The 14,524-nt window shown below is 42.5% G+C and overlaps 1 protein-coding gene across 4 annotated transcripts in view; it reads right to left on the reverse strand.

Moving 5' to 3' along the window:
- Positions 1 to 617: 617 nt before the first annotated feature.
- The window catches only part of CERS3 (ceramide synthase 3), a 43,166-nt gene continuing 29,259 nt past the window's right edge, over positions 618 to 14,524 (reverse strand). For all 4 annotated transcript variants that reach the window (XM_015639302.2, XM_015639304.3, XM_015639301.2 and 1 more), the window contains one exon: positions 618 to 4,150. In XM_015639302.2, coding sequence (XP_015494788.1) covers positions 4,019 to 4,150 — 132 coding nt within the window. In that variant the 3' untranslated portion in view covers positions 618 to 4,018. The remainder of the gene's footprint in view (positions 4,151 to 14,524) is intronic.

The raw sequence follows: 14,524 nt of genomic DNA on the forward strand, positions 1-14,524 counted from the left end.
TTCTGTTTGATTGCCCATGGGAAGAGATGGTAAATCAGAACCTCTGCAATCTTCCCAACCAGAAGGGAGGCAGAAACGGAAAGAAATATGGAGCAGTTTTTCAGTTGATACAAATGAGCACAGCTCCCTTGTTTTCTGTAGAGGTTTCATGATTTTGCCAGCTGAAGATCCACAGCTAAGCTGTCTCAGAGGTGCTTGTGCTGAGCCACTGAATCCCACAACACCTGCTGGGCAGTAGCACCTCAGTCCTAACACACAGAACAGGTAGAGATACAAAACAGGTGTAACATTCCTGGTGCACTCAGGAGCACTCACAAATACTTTTATCAAAGCATAAACCTTGAATAATACAAAGGGTGGGTGATGCCCCCATTAATTTTGCTTCCTCTCCATTTGTTAATTGTTCAGAAAAACATAAGTTCATTTACAGACAGTGCTCTTAGCTCTTGTGAAGGTTGTGGGTGATCCAGCTTTTTCCAGGCAACAGAAAAACTTGGATGAATAAGGAGTTATTTCCTGAAATAATGATGCTCCCCTTGAAAAGCTTGGAGGGAATGGAAAGCAGAGAGGAGGACACTGCAAGGCAGAGGAAACAAGGAAATCATTGCTTAGACACCTGTTTTTAAAAAATATTTATTTGTAGTGCGTATTTCAGCTGACCAAAGTCAGTGGCATAAAGAACAAAAAAAAAAAAAAAAGATAATTATACCAAATAACATGAATTGACAAAATTAGTTTTGTGGAGTAAAGGAGATCTGTGAACCCAGTCCAGAGCAGGCTGGTAAATCTGACACAAGTACAGAGGAAGCAGAGTTCACACAGACAGGAATACCTGAACTAAATCCAGAGAAATCAAATGAAACAGAAGAGTTTCCCCTGAGTCTTATGGACTAAGATTTGATTTTCAGTCTATAGCTCTATCAGAAATATTTTGGCATGGTCAAAGCAACACAGCAAAGCCAGATGCAGTGTCTGTTCATTGAACTAGGACACACTTTGTGAAATGGTAAAAAGAAAATGTTAGAGTCTGTCTGTGCTCCCATACACACCTACAGTTGTTCTGCACCTGCACTTTGAGACTCTGCACAACAAGATTATAAAAATGCTGAATCTTCATTGCATTGCAGTGAATAGACTGAAAATCTTGAAGCACCATGACATAAATTCCTTTAGGAGAAATTGTGCCCCATGACCTCAGCTTCTTGTTTCAATCAGTAAAAAAGGGGAAATTAAATGCACATAACTCCAGGAATGATCCATCTGATGTGAACAGGGGACACTGTGACAGCCCATTCCCACTTCTTTCTGTGCTGTGGGTATTTATTACCAGGACCTAGTGGTTTACATTCAGAAATTTTAGGTCTGATCATCTTGGTCTGCCTTCCACCCCACTCCCACTGCAATGTTATTTCCTTGCTTACTGTGCCCAGACTCAATCTTCACCTACAGGATGTTACTTTCTTCCATATTCTTCTGGACTCACCCAAAATTTGCCTCAAAGTTTTATACCTGAGTGTATTCATCCACCTTTTGTTCTTCCCTTAAGATCTCAGTTTCACATCAACTTAGAACAAAAGTTCTTGCAATTAGGTTGGATAACTGCAATCCAAAATTTTTCCTAGGCAAGACTCCAATAGAATTAATTGGCTTCAGTGGGAGATTTGTCCTGAGTAGGAAAGGCAAGTTTTGGCCTCAAGGAGACTATAAATTCCAGTTTAAAAATCAGTAGTTGTTCAGAGGCTCATTCCTGTGACGACAACATTCTTTGTTTCCTTTACTAAATTCCTTTCCTAGTCATAGGAAGAAAGCTTCTGGCACCAAAATCATATGATAATACCCTGGCCACCTCCCAAAACCCCGTTACATCTTGAAGAAAGCACTGCTGTCTCTCCCAAGGGAGTGCAAATCCTCCAAGACGCCGGATTTCCACGTTTTGTTAGGAAAGTGTTTTTCATGCAGGCAATAAAAGAGCTCCGATAAGAACTGTGCCTCTGCCAAACTCTCCAGTTGCTTTACATGTTGCCATCAGTGCTTACACTCCCCATACTCTCCCCCTGCAGTATTTAAGGTGTTCTCATCTGTGCAGGAGGGGCATTGGTAGCCAAAGGCTGCTGAGAGGGTTCTGCCCACTCAGCTCAAGTGGCACCAAGGAACTACAAGCACCAGGACGGGGGTCTTTTTCCACCACCACACATCTCCCTTCCTTCTCAGAAGCTGTAGGCTATGCTTCTTCCTCAGTTTAATTCCCTTTGTGGTAAAACATATACATTTAGGTCCAAAATGGTCCAAAATACAAGTAAAAAATTAGTAAAGTAAAATTAAAAAAAGCCTCTGTAACAAAGCCGTCCTACAGCTTCTTGTAACTGCATGAAGCCCACTTGTTTCTTCATATCTGAGATCCCAAACATTTCCCATTCTTTCAATGCTTCAGTCACTGAATTACATCCCCTTTGCCAAGGAAATCTTGGGAAAACAAGTCAGTCCTGCAATGCTTCCCATAGGTCACCAATTCCTGCTGGAGCAGCCGAAGGGGAACGGAGCCGTTCTGAGCCGAACGCTCTGCACTGAGGCTGCCCTAGGAGTGGTCCCCTGGCCTCTATCAGGCTACTGGATTTAGGTCCCCAGATGATCTCAGCTACTGTAGAAGCACATGCAGAGCCTCTCACCTCCCAGACTTACGACACAAATCCTTTATGACCCTGTGAGCTAATGCAGAGGGAAATGGGACTGGCACCGCCCTGTTTACAAGGCCTGGGCTCTCCATGGAGAGCCCTGGGACTGAAAATGCTGCTGCAGCCCCACTTGTGTTAGAACAGAAGTGCAAATTTAGGATAGAGGCACTTGGGGTAAGAGGAGCTGTTGCTCACTGGTTACAGCAATAAACAACAGCATGTGGCTGAAGTCACATACATCCAAGTTTGGGTCTAGCTGATGTGATTCCCCATTTCATAAAAGAGCAGAGATGGAAATACAGATTCTGGTATCAAATGAAGCCACAGCAGTAACAGTGTGACATCCTGTGCCAGTCCTGTGCTCCCCAGTGCCCAACTACCTGCACTGAACACTCCAGAACCACAAATCAGAACTTGGTGGCTTTGCACCAGAGAAGGCAGTATCCAAAGCTGTGAGACAAGGTCATGAGAAGGGAGTGGACGAGATCTGGTTTTAACTTTCTGGTCTGAAGATGAGCAAGGAGCAGAAGGTGTTTGGAACTTTTGAAGACAGGTAAGTGCACAAGAACCTGTGAAAAGATCCAATTTCCATTTCCCCTCTCCTCTCTGCACCTTCTGTTTTAACACTGGGCCAAAATGACTGAAATACATTTGAGAAGCCTGGAACTCAATGGAGAATTGGGGCTGAGTTTTGCTGTTTTAACAGTGACTTCCTTGACACAATATTTCAGCTATATATCACTTCAGAGAAAGTCTGTATTTCTTCACTGAAGCTAACCCTTCACAGACAAGTAATTTGAATTCCCCCATGTTTGCTTCCCCTGGCCTCCAGGAAATGAAATATAACTCAGAAAAATACCCATTTTGATGAGGGTTTAAACTGAAAAGCAAAGATAAAATGCCAGTTGCTGTACAGAACTGTCAAATTTTTCCCACATTGAGTAATTCTAGTTCCTAATGGAGTTCACACTACCTACCTACCACGAAACATCTGTGATTTAAATTGTTTGATGAAATATATCTTATATCAGATTGAAAAACAACATTAGACTCAACGGGACACTAAATTACTTGACTCTCTTGAGCTTTGCCCTTGTGGAGCACTGTCAGTCAGCAAGTCCAAACATCTTTCCACACACTCTGCAATGATTCCAAAAGTGGGTCATTAACACATTTTGTCATGTTATGCAATTTCTCCCTCCCCTCTAAACTGGGCTTTTTTCCAGGTCCAGTAGCCAACAATAAATCAATCACAGTCTCTCACAAGCCTTTTGACTTAAATCCTGTTCTGTAGGTTGGGCTAAAACCAGAGCAGGAATCACTGCAGGAGGTGGGGCAGGACAGGGCTAATGGTGACTGCTGCTTAGGAGGTGTTTGCTTGATCCACTGCTGTTCTTGTTGCCGCTCTTTGTGGACTCCTCTTCAGTGTCTGTAACAGAATCTTCCTCCTCTTCATCACTCCGATCATCTTTCAAGTCCTAGGGAGAAGAAAGCACTGTGAACAAATTCTACTGCCCCCCAGAAACACACCCTGCCCCCACAAGGAGGCTGACATCCAAGGGGAGATCAATTGTTAACACTTCAGTTTTGAAGGAACCAAGTGTTCTTTAGACAAAACTGCTTCCATGACCTCGGCCCAGCCACTTGACCTCTTCTTGTTCATTTCTGTTTTTCCCTGTAAAGTGTGACTATTATTCCCTGAGTACTGTGGGATTAACAGCTGTGAAGTGCAGGGAAGATGAAAAGAATATTGTTTAAAAGCTAAATATGATGAATACACTCACCCAAACACAGGAGCTGAGAGGCTGCCTGCTTCTGACAGGTGTAAGCTAAACCGTGATGAGTTGTGCCAGCATCTCCTGGCACCAACTTTGCTCTAAGACACTTGCTGACCCTAAAATGCTCTTTCCTGCTCAGTGTTGTACACAGCATGTCAACACTGGCACAGGGGAGGCTGTGTCTGTCCAGCTGTTGTGCATCTTGGGTTTATCACCCTGCTAAGGGAACTGCCCGGGAGGAGAATGGCTGCTCTGTGAGCAGGGACAGAAGGGGTGAGTGAGCCAGGACCTCAGGAAAATCCCTCCCCATCTCCATAGGGGCAATTTGGCAATCATGCTTCATCCCAGACAGTCAAAAATGGGAACAGTGAATGTTTCCACCACACAGAGAAGTTATCACATCTCTCTGTGTTTCAGGGAGAGGTGAGACCACACTGTGCTGTTTGTTACAGCACATAAAATACACCATTAGTCTCCTATTTCTCACTCCTGCCATAACCCAAGGCCCTACAATGCGTTCAGAAGTTTGTTTCAAACAATCAAGGCTTCAGCATTAAACCCAAACACCCCTATTTTCCCTTCAGTGGAACAAGCTCACAAGAGCTCACCTACCTGGAAGACTTTCCACACCAGTAAGTAACCTGCTCCACAGACTCAGGGCAGGATGCTCTAGTTAGAGATGTACATCCATAAAACACTTTCTTCTTCCTGATTCCTGAGAACAGGCACCACTTTTTGTGTCTTTTTGTCCTGCAGCATGCTGGGGCTTCTCATGACAGAGCTCTGCCTCCTGAGCCGTGTGCTGGAGCTGGCAGGAGCTCAGCACAGACCATCCCCTGCCTGCACAGCCACACTTGGACCACTCCATCATGGATAAATCTGCTCTCGTTTCATCCATCTGGACCTCAGCTACACAGGCAAAGCCTTCTTGTTCTCCCTGTGATGTGCCAAGGTCAGAGCAGTGACACAGGGAGGAGAAACCAGGGTTGTTCCTGCCCCTCCTGTATCTGCTCTTGGAATGAACTAACAATTCCACTTCCTTAGCGTGCTGCTCTGAGGTCTTTCTTAAGCACCAAATTCATACAGAGAAAATAAATAACAGATCAGTAATAACTCATCCAATTGCAATCTCATATCCCTTTATATATTACACTCCTAGTAAAAGGCATAGGGCTAGAAAGCAAATTAAAGCCTGAACTTTGCCTCATCACAAACTATAAACTTCCTGGAGATTTTCTTTTGCTTTTTCCCTAACAACTTACAAAGGGTATCAAAACAAACAAATCTTACTGTAAATACTGTAAAATAAACTTGGCATGCCATCAGTTAGAGAAAAGGCAAGACAACCTTTCCCACACAATTTATGAGGTTCTGGCTCTTTCAGATCACCTCACTCCCTCCTGGTATTTTTGCCATTTGTATTTGCAGTAAAAGACAAATGCTGAGGGGGTGGGGGGAAGATTGTTGCTTTTCTGCCACCAGAAATGTTTCAGAAAGAAAAAGCAAACTAATCCTAAGCAGTGTCTGCTGCCAAATCCACTGCACTCCCTGGAACTGCTCTCATCTCCCTGAGGCTGCACTGTGGGCAGTGGCAGGGAACAGCACTTTGGGACTCATTGGCAATAATGTCAGGGAACTTTGTGGTATTTCATTTGGAGTCCCTCCTTGTGCTGCACACAAGCTGCTGGTGCTCAAGCATGTGCTTAAGAGCAGCTGGCAAACTGCTCTGCTTTGAATGATGGCCAGTATGTGATATTGATTCCTGTTTCCTATAGGAATGAGCTGGCATTTCCAGCATGGAACTGGAAACTCAGATAGAATTGGCTTCCTGGTTTTAATGCTGTCAAGCTGGATGCTCTGATTAAAGGCACTGTATGTAGTAATTAAAAAACATGTCATGTTTTTTCCAGCCCACTGTAAATCCCTGCCTTTGAGAGAACATCTTACTGATTTCAAAGCAGCAGGATTAAATTTTTTCATATTCTAAAGTAATCCCTGCAAATTTTCTTAATTCTGGGGAAGAGTGTTACTTCTGTAATCCTGATATTAATCAAGGAAAAATGCTGCTAAATTTAATCTAATTTTTATTATATTTTGTAATAATAAACTTGCTTCCTGACCAAGTGCCTCTACAAATTCCTGATTTAGGAGAGTCTAGCCATTTTTGTCTGGCTTGTTTAAGTGACAGAACTTGAAATAGCAATAGCTTCATCTGTAACTGGAAATCCAAACAAACCTGTCTTTGCAAACTGTTTAACAGACCATTATAAATATATTAAGATATCCTAAGTGAAATTTGTGCCTCTTAACTTTGACCTTCTAATCATAACAAAAATTGTAACATTTCTAGCATTTTCCCCACTTTAATACCAAGATGCTTTCTCTGAGCCCCTCACATCATATATTATACTGATGTTTTCCAACTCAAAGGCTCTGCTCTGACTGTCCATGAGCAGCAGCAGATGAATACACTATCAGGAACACAAGAGCTGGCAAACTGTAAATACCACAGCTGAAGCCATCATTAATACTCAATGCTTTAGTTTAATGGCATCAACTGCATTTATTATACTTCAGCTGGTTTTGGGTAACAGACAAAATGGATGTGTACATTTTCTGTTCTGGATGACTAACCAATTTAATCTTTCTAAATGGATGAATGGTTTCAAGGTTTATGAGAAGCAACACTAATACTATAAAGTCTGCAAGAGAGCCATTTGTAGTGAAGCCAAAGCTGCAAACTTTTATAATCTTTTTTCCTTTTGTTTAACCCTTCCACCTGCTGCTCAGTCTGCCTCTTTTAGTTAAATGAACTGTATTTGTTAAGGTAGTTTTGGCTTCTTGCATTTCACTGCTGTTAGAACATGTATCATTGAAGTCATTAGCACTACATGAACAGTAAAGGACCTTCTTAGTGACTTCACCATGGAAAAAGGAATTCTGGAAGGTAAGAGATGAACAAAATTCACAGGCCACCTCCCAGCCTCTTGTAAGCAGAAAAATACTGCTCAAATCTCCATCTAAACTAGCAGAGAATTCACTCCTAATTGTACAAGTTTGTCTCTCAATAAAGCACTCAGAGATCACTTCCCTCTTGACAAGCCCTTGGCCCTGCACTCTGCAGCAGAAGGACACTGCTGTGCTGACAAATGATGGAAGCGTTGGTCTCCTGTCCCCTGGGCTGGTGACACCATGGGAACCTCGCTGCTGAGATGGGGCTGGGCAGACACCACCCTTCCCTCCTGCCCCCCTTTACTGGGAACGTGACATCTTTGTCCAGTGCACGCTGAGGTCACACTGCAGCCACGGCTCCGTGTCTGCCACAGCAGGGTAGTTCAGGTGGAAAGTGCAAGAGCAGAAGGACGGACAGTGCCAGGCAGCATTAAAAAGGCAAAAATATATTGCAACCTGGGATGGTGGAAGGTGTCCTGCCCATGGCAGGGGGTGGGATGGGCTTTAACATCCTGTCCAACCCAAACCATTCCAACTGTGTCCATGTGAGTGGTGGGAGATGTTCCAGGCCTAACTCACCTGGTGGGATCAACACTGACTCCAGGCTTCTCAGCAGCGTAAGAAGATTTCTATTTGGCCTCTGACTGAACAAGACTAGAACCAATTAATTTTTTGGGCTAAGCATAGCTTACATCCACACAGTTAACTGGATTTCTCCTATCAAGTACTGATGTATTAAAACAATTTAGAACTGATTCCAGAATTTTGTTTTCTGATCTGGTGAAATTTCGATTTTTGGATTTTCAAATAATTATTCTTAATGTTTAGCTGGAATTTTCTGACTCTTAAATCTTCTATTAAAATCAGAACCTTATACCTTAATTCTACCTTAAAAATATTTTCATTTAAACATCCACAAACACATTGACTAAATCTTGATTTTTCAATGTAAAGACAGTAAATTCCACAGCACCTGCACATATGGAAACACCCTGAAGTACAAAGATGAAAGCTATTAGTCAGGTCAGGAACCACTGCCTCAAATAAAAGAGATAATAAACAAGAGAGATTATAAAAAGTCAGTCCAAATAGATAGAAGGGGGTACTTTTCTAACAAATAATACTATAAAGCTGATGAATCTCCGAGTTCAACATGTTGAATTCAACATCCATAATTCAACTCAGCTGACATATGACTTAATAAGTCTTTACTTTCCTATTGAGACTAAGCAATATACATTTGGATTCAAACAAACTCTTCTGTATTTCCAGCCTGGAAGATTTTATTGGAAAATATATTTCCCTTTTCAGCTTATACACACTAGGCAACATAAATAATGTTTATCTTCCATGGAAGATGCACAGTTGGACTTTGCTTTCTGCATTTTTTAAATGAAGATGCAGACTTTCCAAGTTAATTGTATTGGACATCTTGTGGCAAAAAGTCCTCTTATTTAATCTATCTCTTCTATGTAATATCCATTCCCCAAGCTTTCCTCTGACAGTTTTCAGAGGGAACTCAAAGAAGACTTGTAAATTAGAAGTTCCACTAATTCCACAATTCTTGAAAAGAATTGCCTGATAGAACTTATATGTTGCTACTAGAACAGGTCCCTGATTTTGACTGACAGGATAAATTTAACCCCAAGAAAACCTCACTGGTGGTGTCACTCAGCACAGCACACCTGGAACTGGGGCTGAAATGCCCTGAGTGTTGTGAAGAACGAAGTCATTGTTTACAGCTAATCAGGTTCTCTGTGGTTCCAGCCGAGTCTGCTGGCTGAGTTACTGAAATCCACGGACTGAGCCGCGCGCTGCGGCGTTCGGGGCTTTACGATAATGTCAAAAGCCCAGGAGGTACCGAGTGAGTCATAATGTCCCACTGCTTTTTGAATTATTCCAATTTTAAATCCACAGTTGGCAAAGAAACAAAGAACAATATAATAGGCATTTGATGCTGTTCTCTATAGTGAACTTTTTTTTACCCTAGGACAGAACTTGCTTTAAGCCAAGGAGTTCAGTGGTATGAACTTTTATCAGAACATGCACTTTTACTCCTTAGAAATGCTGTTTTGGCTACAAAACAGCTGATCAGACACTCGTGCTGTTCTCAGTGAGGTATGATACTGCCCTCAATTAATGTTTTGAAACAACACAGCTGCTAAAGAGGATTCCTGCAGAAGCCTTGCAGTGCTGTGAACTGAGACCACAACACACAGGTATGTGACAGGCACTTCTGTCCAGCAGGGACATTTCTCTGCATCCTAAGAGACCATTCCTTTCCTGTTGTGATGCATCTAAACTGTATATCCATACTTAAACATCAATCTCATTTTCAGTCACTCACCTAACAAGTTTTTTTCCTAAATTCATATTGCAATACCTAAAATCATTCCCATACAGTCCCTGCAGCCACCCTAATATCAAGGCTGGGTATGAAACACTTTAAGTAGCACCCAGTGAATGAAGTTTTATGCAGTTTCCTTACTAAGCCAAATGATACAGAGATGGGGACACCACTCTTACTCTGCTGGATGCAGAGGGACCCTGGAAATTGTGGTAGGCACAGCATAAGTTACACAAGACAAATCCCACCTTGGAGCTACTTCACACCCATCCCTGCCTGCTCAGGCTTCTGTGCTTCCTGCTGAGGGGAACCTGCAGTGTCCTGTGCCTGACCAAAACTCACTTCAGTTTTGTTACTGAGGACAAACTGCTCCTTTAAAGGATTTCCTCCCTTCTTGCCATGTAATTATGATTATGGAGCGCTCCTAGGTCCTCCTAGGGAAACATTTTCTTTAAATACAAGACAGAACAACTTTCTTTCTCAATTGATATTAACCTATCATTAACTAGCTTTATTTCAATCATTTTTAAAAATCGATTCACCAGATTGCAGTTCAGTAACTCCCTCTGAAAATATAAGAATTATTCACCTCATAACACAGTCACAATTCAAACCTCTGCAGAATATATTAAAAAAAGTAAATGAAGGCATCAAAAGTTCTGTAAGGCTTAGGGTTCACTCTGTGAATTGATTTTTGGCAATTGAAAAAATAAATACATATGCACACTATTACACATATATAATTTTTATATAGGTGTATATATAAAACGAGCAAGAAATGGAACATTTCATAAAGATCCTGCTAGAAAATTAAAAGATGCAAGCAGTTAAAAGGAGAAGCCAGAAAAACTGTCAGCAAATACCCTTCTGTGAACAGCAAGGTAAAGCAATTAATTTTAGAGCAAAAACTTTACCAACATTTGTCTTTCCTCTGAATTAGGAACTTGCACATCAAAAGAACCATTTGGATGGGGGATTTAGTAGAAGTGGAGTTGCCTCGTGCCAGGAAACACGCAGAGAGGGGCGGGGGTGCTTGTTTGGCCAGATCCATTGCTGGTGAAAACTGACACAATCCCATTGAGCCGCGCTCATTCCTACCAGCTGAGAGCCTGGCCCTGCATCAACCCTCGGGAATGGCCAGGCCAGGAAGCCTCAGGATTGCATGGAGGCTTGGGTTTCTATTCTTAGAGGCATTGGTCATCTGCAGCTCCTACTGAAGTCAAACTCAGTGGCTTTGGAAAGGGCAGGCTTTTATTGCAGTGCATCAGAGCTGTTCACGGCTCGGCCAATGTGAGACAGGCAAAGGGAGCATCCACACCTCCAGTCTGTTGGACTCTGGCCCGGAGACTGAGGCTGCTCCTGCACAGTCCTGTGTGTGCACAGCAGGGCTGTGGAAGGGTACTTTGCCCCAGTGGTCCCATACCTTCACCACCCATCTATTACCATCAAATGCTCACCATTTATTTTCTGTGGTTTCTCATTAGTTTATTCCTCCACAAGGGTCATAACAGCCTTTAACCCAGGTTTTTGAAGGTTTACCTGATTTTTATATAGTGCTCAAGTGAAAAATGTTGTGGAATTATGGGGATTCTAAGCAGAGTTTATAAAAAAAAATAATATAAAAAAATCTAGCAAAGAACACTGTTGCTGTATTGAAACCTGAGAAGTACATTTTAGTGTGTGGTATAACGTACAATCCACTAAGCATTTATATCACACCTCCCTGGAAATCACTGCTCAGCTGCTGACCCCATTCAGAATATGGAGTAAATGTAAAGATTCAAACAGAAATCTGCCTTTTAACTTCCAGTGCCAGGAAAACTGGTTGAGGCCCCAGAGACCAAAGAGTGCTCTTGGATTGGCACAGTGAGACCTGGTGGCTTTTTCTCTTTCACAGGCTCTGGTGGGCTGCACACTGCCAATATCCATGGCTGGGGGCAGCCTTGACTCCACATCCCTGGAAGGGCAGGGAGGGCTCCTCAGCTGCTCTGCTCCTTGTTTGTCCCTGTAAATACCAAACCTCAAACTCTTCTATGCTCCTTCTGCTGCCTCCCACCCTCCTCCCTCAGATTAATTTGGCAGCATCAAGTGAGACATGTAGCCAGGCTTTGGGTTTAACTAGATTGCTGGAGCAGAATGGGAAATATGCAGATGAAAGAAAGTCATAACAGGAAGTAATTTCCCTTTGCTAGGGCACAAGCCTTCACACTGCTGACCAGGTTGGCTAACTCCCATCTCCAGGCTATTAAACAACTCATGTCCCCAGGGGAAACATTTTAACCAACTGGGAAGGCTCCCAGATTGACTGGTTTTCATGTCTAAGAGGGAAAGCTTTCATTTGTTCCCCTAGTAAGCCATTCATTTGTTCCCTCCATTTATTTTGTTCCCCTAGTAAGCCATCCTCATGAGAAAATCTGCTATAAATATTCATCTGTTGAGAACCAACAAATTCAACTTCTCCACATTCTTTAAAATGGAGAAAAAGCAACCCTTACTAATCTAGTTCAACCTGTCTTATGTTTGTGCAAACCATCCATTGAGAGAACTCAAACTCCAGAGCAGAACTGGCCCTTCCCAGTCTAGAAGGGAACAACAAAATATCCAGGAAAAGTTTTTCCACAACTTCCCAGTTCCAGTCATGAAAATGTAACTCACTAGATTATCATTATCCTCTAAAATGTATTGCTGCTTTTAAAACAGCCACTTGGAATTCAGGCAAGTGCAACTCCAGGTCTGTTTTAGCGGCACCCCAACAGCCACTGGGCAGCACAGGCCTGACAAAACGCGTAAGAAAACAAAATCTTATGGGAATAAACCTTGTCCTCTGTTTAACTCCTGTAGTATGGCATTTTTCTGAAGGAAATGACTTCTCACTGAATGTGCTAATCCTCATTAAATTTCAATTTGTTTGATGCAAGCAGATCAGGCATAAAAAAAAGAAGAAAAATGCTGCAGTAGAAAAATGATGGGTGGGAACAGCAGAAGTATCATAACAAGCACTTCACAGCTCTCATTTCAACCCAAAATAGTATTTTCTTATCATTTTCAGTTTCCCCTACTCTGTTTTTAGTCATTCTTTGAACACTAACTCTCACTGTTGCCTTGGGAATTTGGGCCAAATAAGGAATTCACAAACCATGGACAAGGATACGCCCAACCAGTCTTTAAAAAGCTTAACCAAGTACAAAATGCCAAAGGAATATCAAACATAGACAGGTTTTTAAAGAGTGACAAGTCCAAAATCCTGATCTACAGCAGTGCAAGGTCTTTTGTGCTTCGGGAAGAGGAAAGAACCACAGTGAATCCAAGAAAACTGCTGCTGACGTCTCCTAAATAACAGCAGCCATTAGTGAGCAGCTCACTGCCTTCCTTGAAGGTGGTCTGATGGTGGCAAAACAATTACAAGAGCAGGAAAACCTATTCCTGGACACATGACAGTCTGTTAGAAACCTGCCATTACCCTCCACTGATGGACTTTGCATCAGCCCTGAAGTATCTGAGACATGTGGACATCATGCCCATTTCCTACAACTTACACATATTTTTCAATATTTAAAGCACTGTAGTCTCAAAACCTGAACTCAGTGTGTAATGGGTTTAACATATATTTTACATCTTAATTTGCCATAATAATGTGGCTATAAGCTGCTGTCATTCACTCCCTTTTTCTGACCTTGGAAATAAAATGTTTAATCTCCACGGGATTTTCCTGGCGAGATGTTTTAAATCAGTGCGTATGTACATACTTCTCTATATGCTTTTTCAATTTTCCTAAAATATTCTCATATGTGCAGACATGATGACTAGACATGTTTCAGTGGTGCTTGAAACTTGATACAAGTGGGTAATTTAACCATGTAATTGAACAATATTACAGAAACACACGGAGTCTCCTAGCAACAAAAGGCCTTGGACATCAAGATGGCAGCCAGCAGCTAACATTGCAATTGCCTGACCTAACTTGAAAAGAAATTACACTGAAGAATGTCCTCCTTCCTCTCAAAGCGGAACTGCTACATGGCTACAGGTCTGACCTCAAAGGGCTTTTCTTACAGGCCTTACCTGTACACAACGTCACAAATGTCACATAAGAAAGGATGTTTAGGGAACATTTCTATTTTCCACAGGTAAGAATAATGGACTGGAAAAAAACTCTGTTCCCTCTGTACCCCTATAGAAAATTAAAAGTTTCTTAATGTGAAGAAGCTGAACACAGCTGAGCTTGTGGATGGAGAGCTCCCCCTTGTTAGGGCATTCCCTGAGCACCAAGGGAAAGGTGGCACAAGTCCCGTGAGCCTGGAGGCCACCAGTGCTGCCCTGTGCCACCAGTCCCTGTGCCAGGGAATCCCATGGCTGGGAAAACACGACACAGAGGGATGGCAGAAGATCATCCCCCTTCTTTCTTTTTCCCTCATTCTCAGCCATCTCTCGCTGCAGTATTTGGGAGGAAGAAAAACATGAGATTTTCAGTCCAAGCTCTTTTTTGCTGAAGCAAGTCAGTTGGCTGAGCTGCTATCCCAGAGGGTTGAGGATAACTGTCCCCTCTACTGCTGTGGGGGGAGGTCACAGCTGAGAGATGAAGAGCTTCTGACCAACCACTCTCAGTCAAAAGCCATCTTCTCCTCAGGTGGAAGAGGAAAGCACAGAAGAAGCCACCAACCCAAGGCTGCAGTGACCCCAAAACTCCAGGATCAAGGCACAGAGGGCACTGAAAAAATTCCTTGCACCCTTTTATGCTCAGAGCTTCCTTCAGTTAAACAACCACAGAAGTCTCT

Source organism: Parus major, chromosome 10 (assembly GCF_001522545.3).
Source record: "Parus major isolate Abel chromosome 10, Parus_major1.1, whole genome shotgun sequence".
NCBI classification, from domain to species: Eukaryota; Metazoa; Chordata; class Aves; order Passeriformes; family Paridae; genus Parus; species Parus major.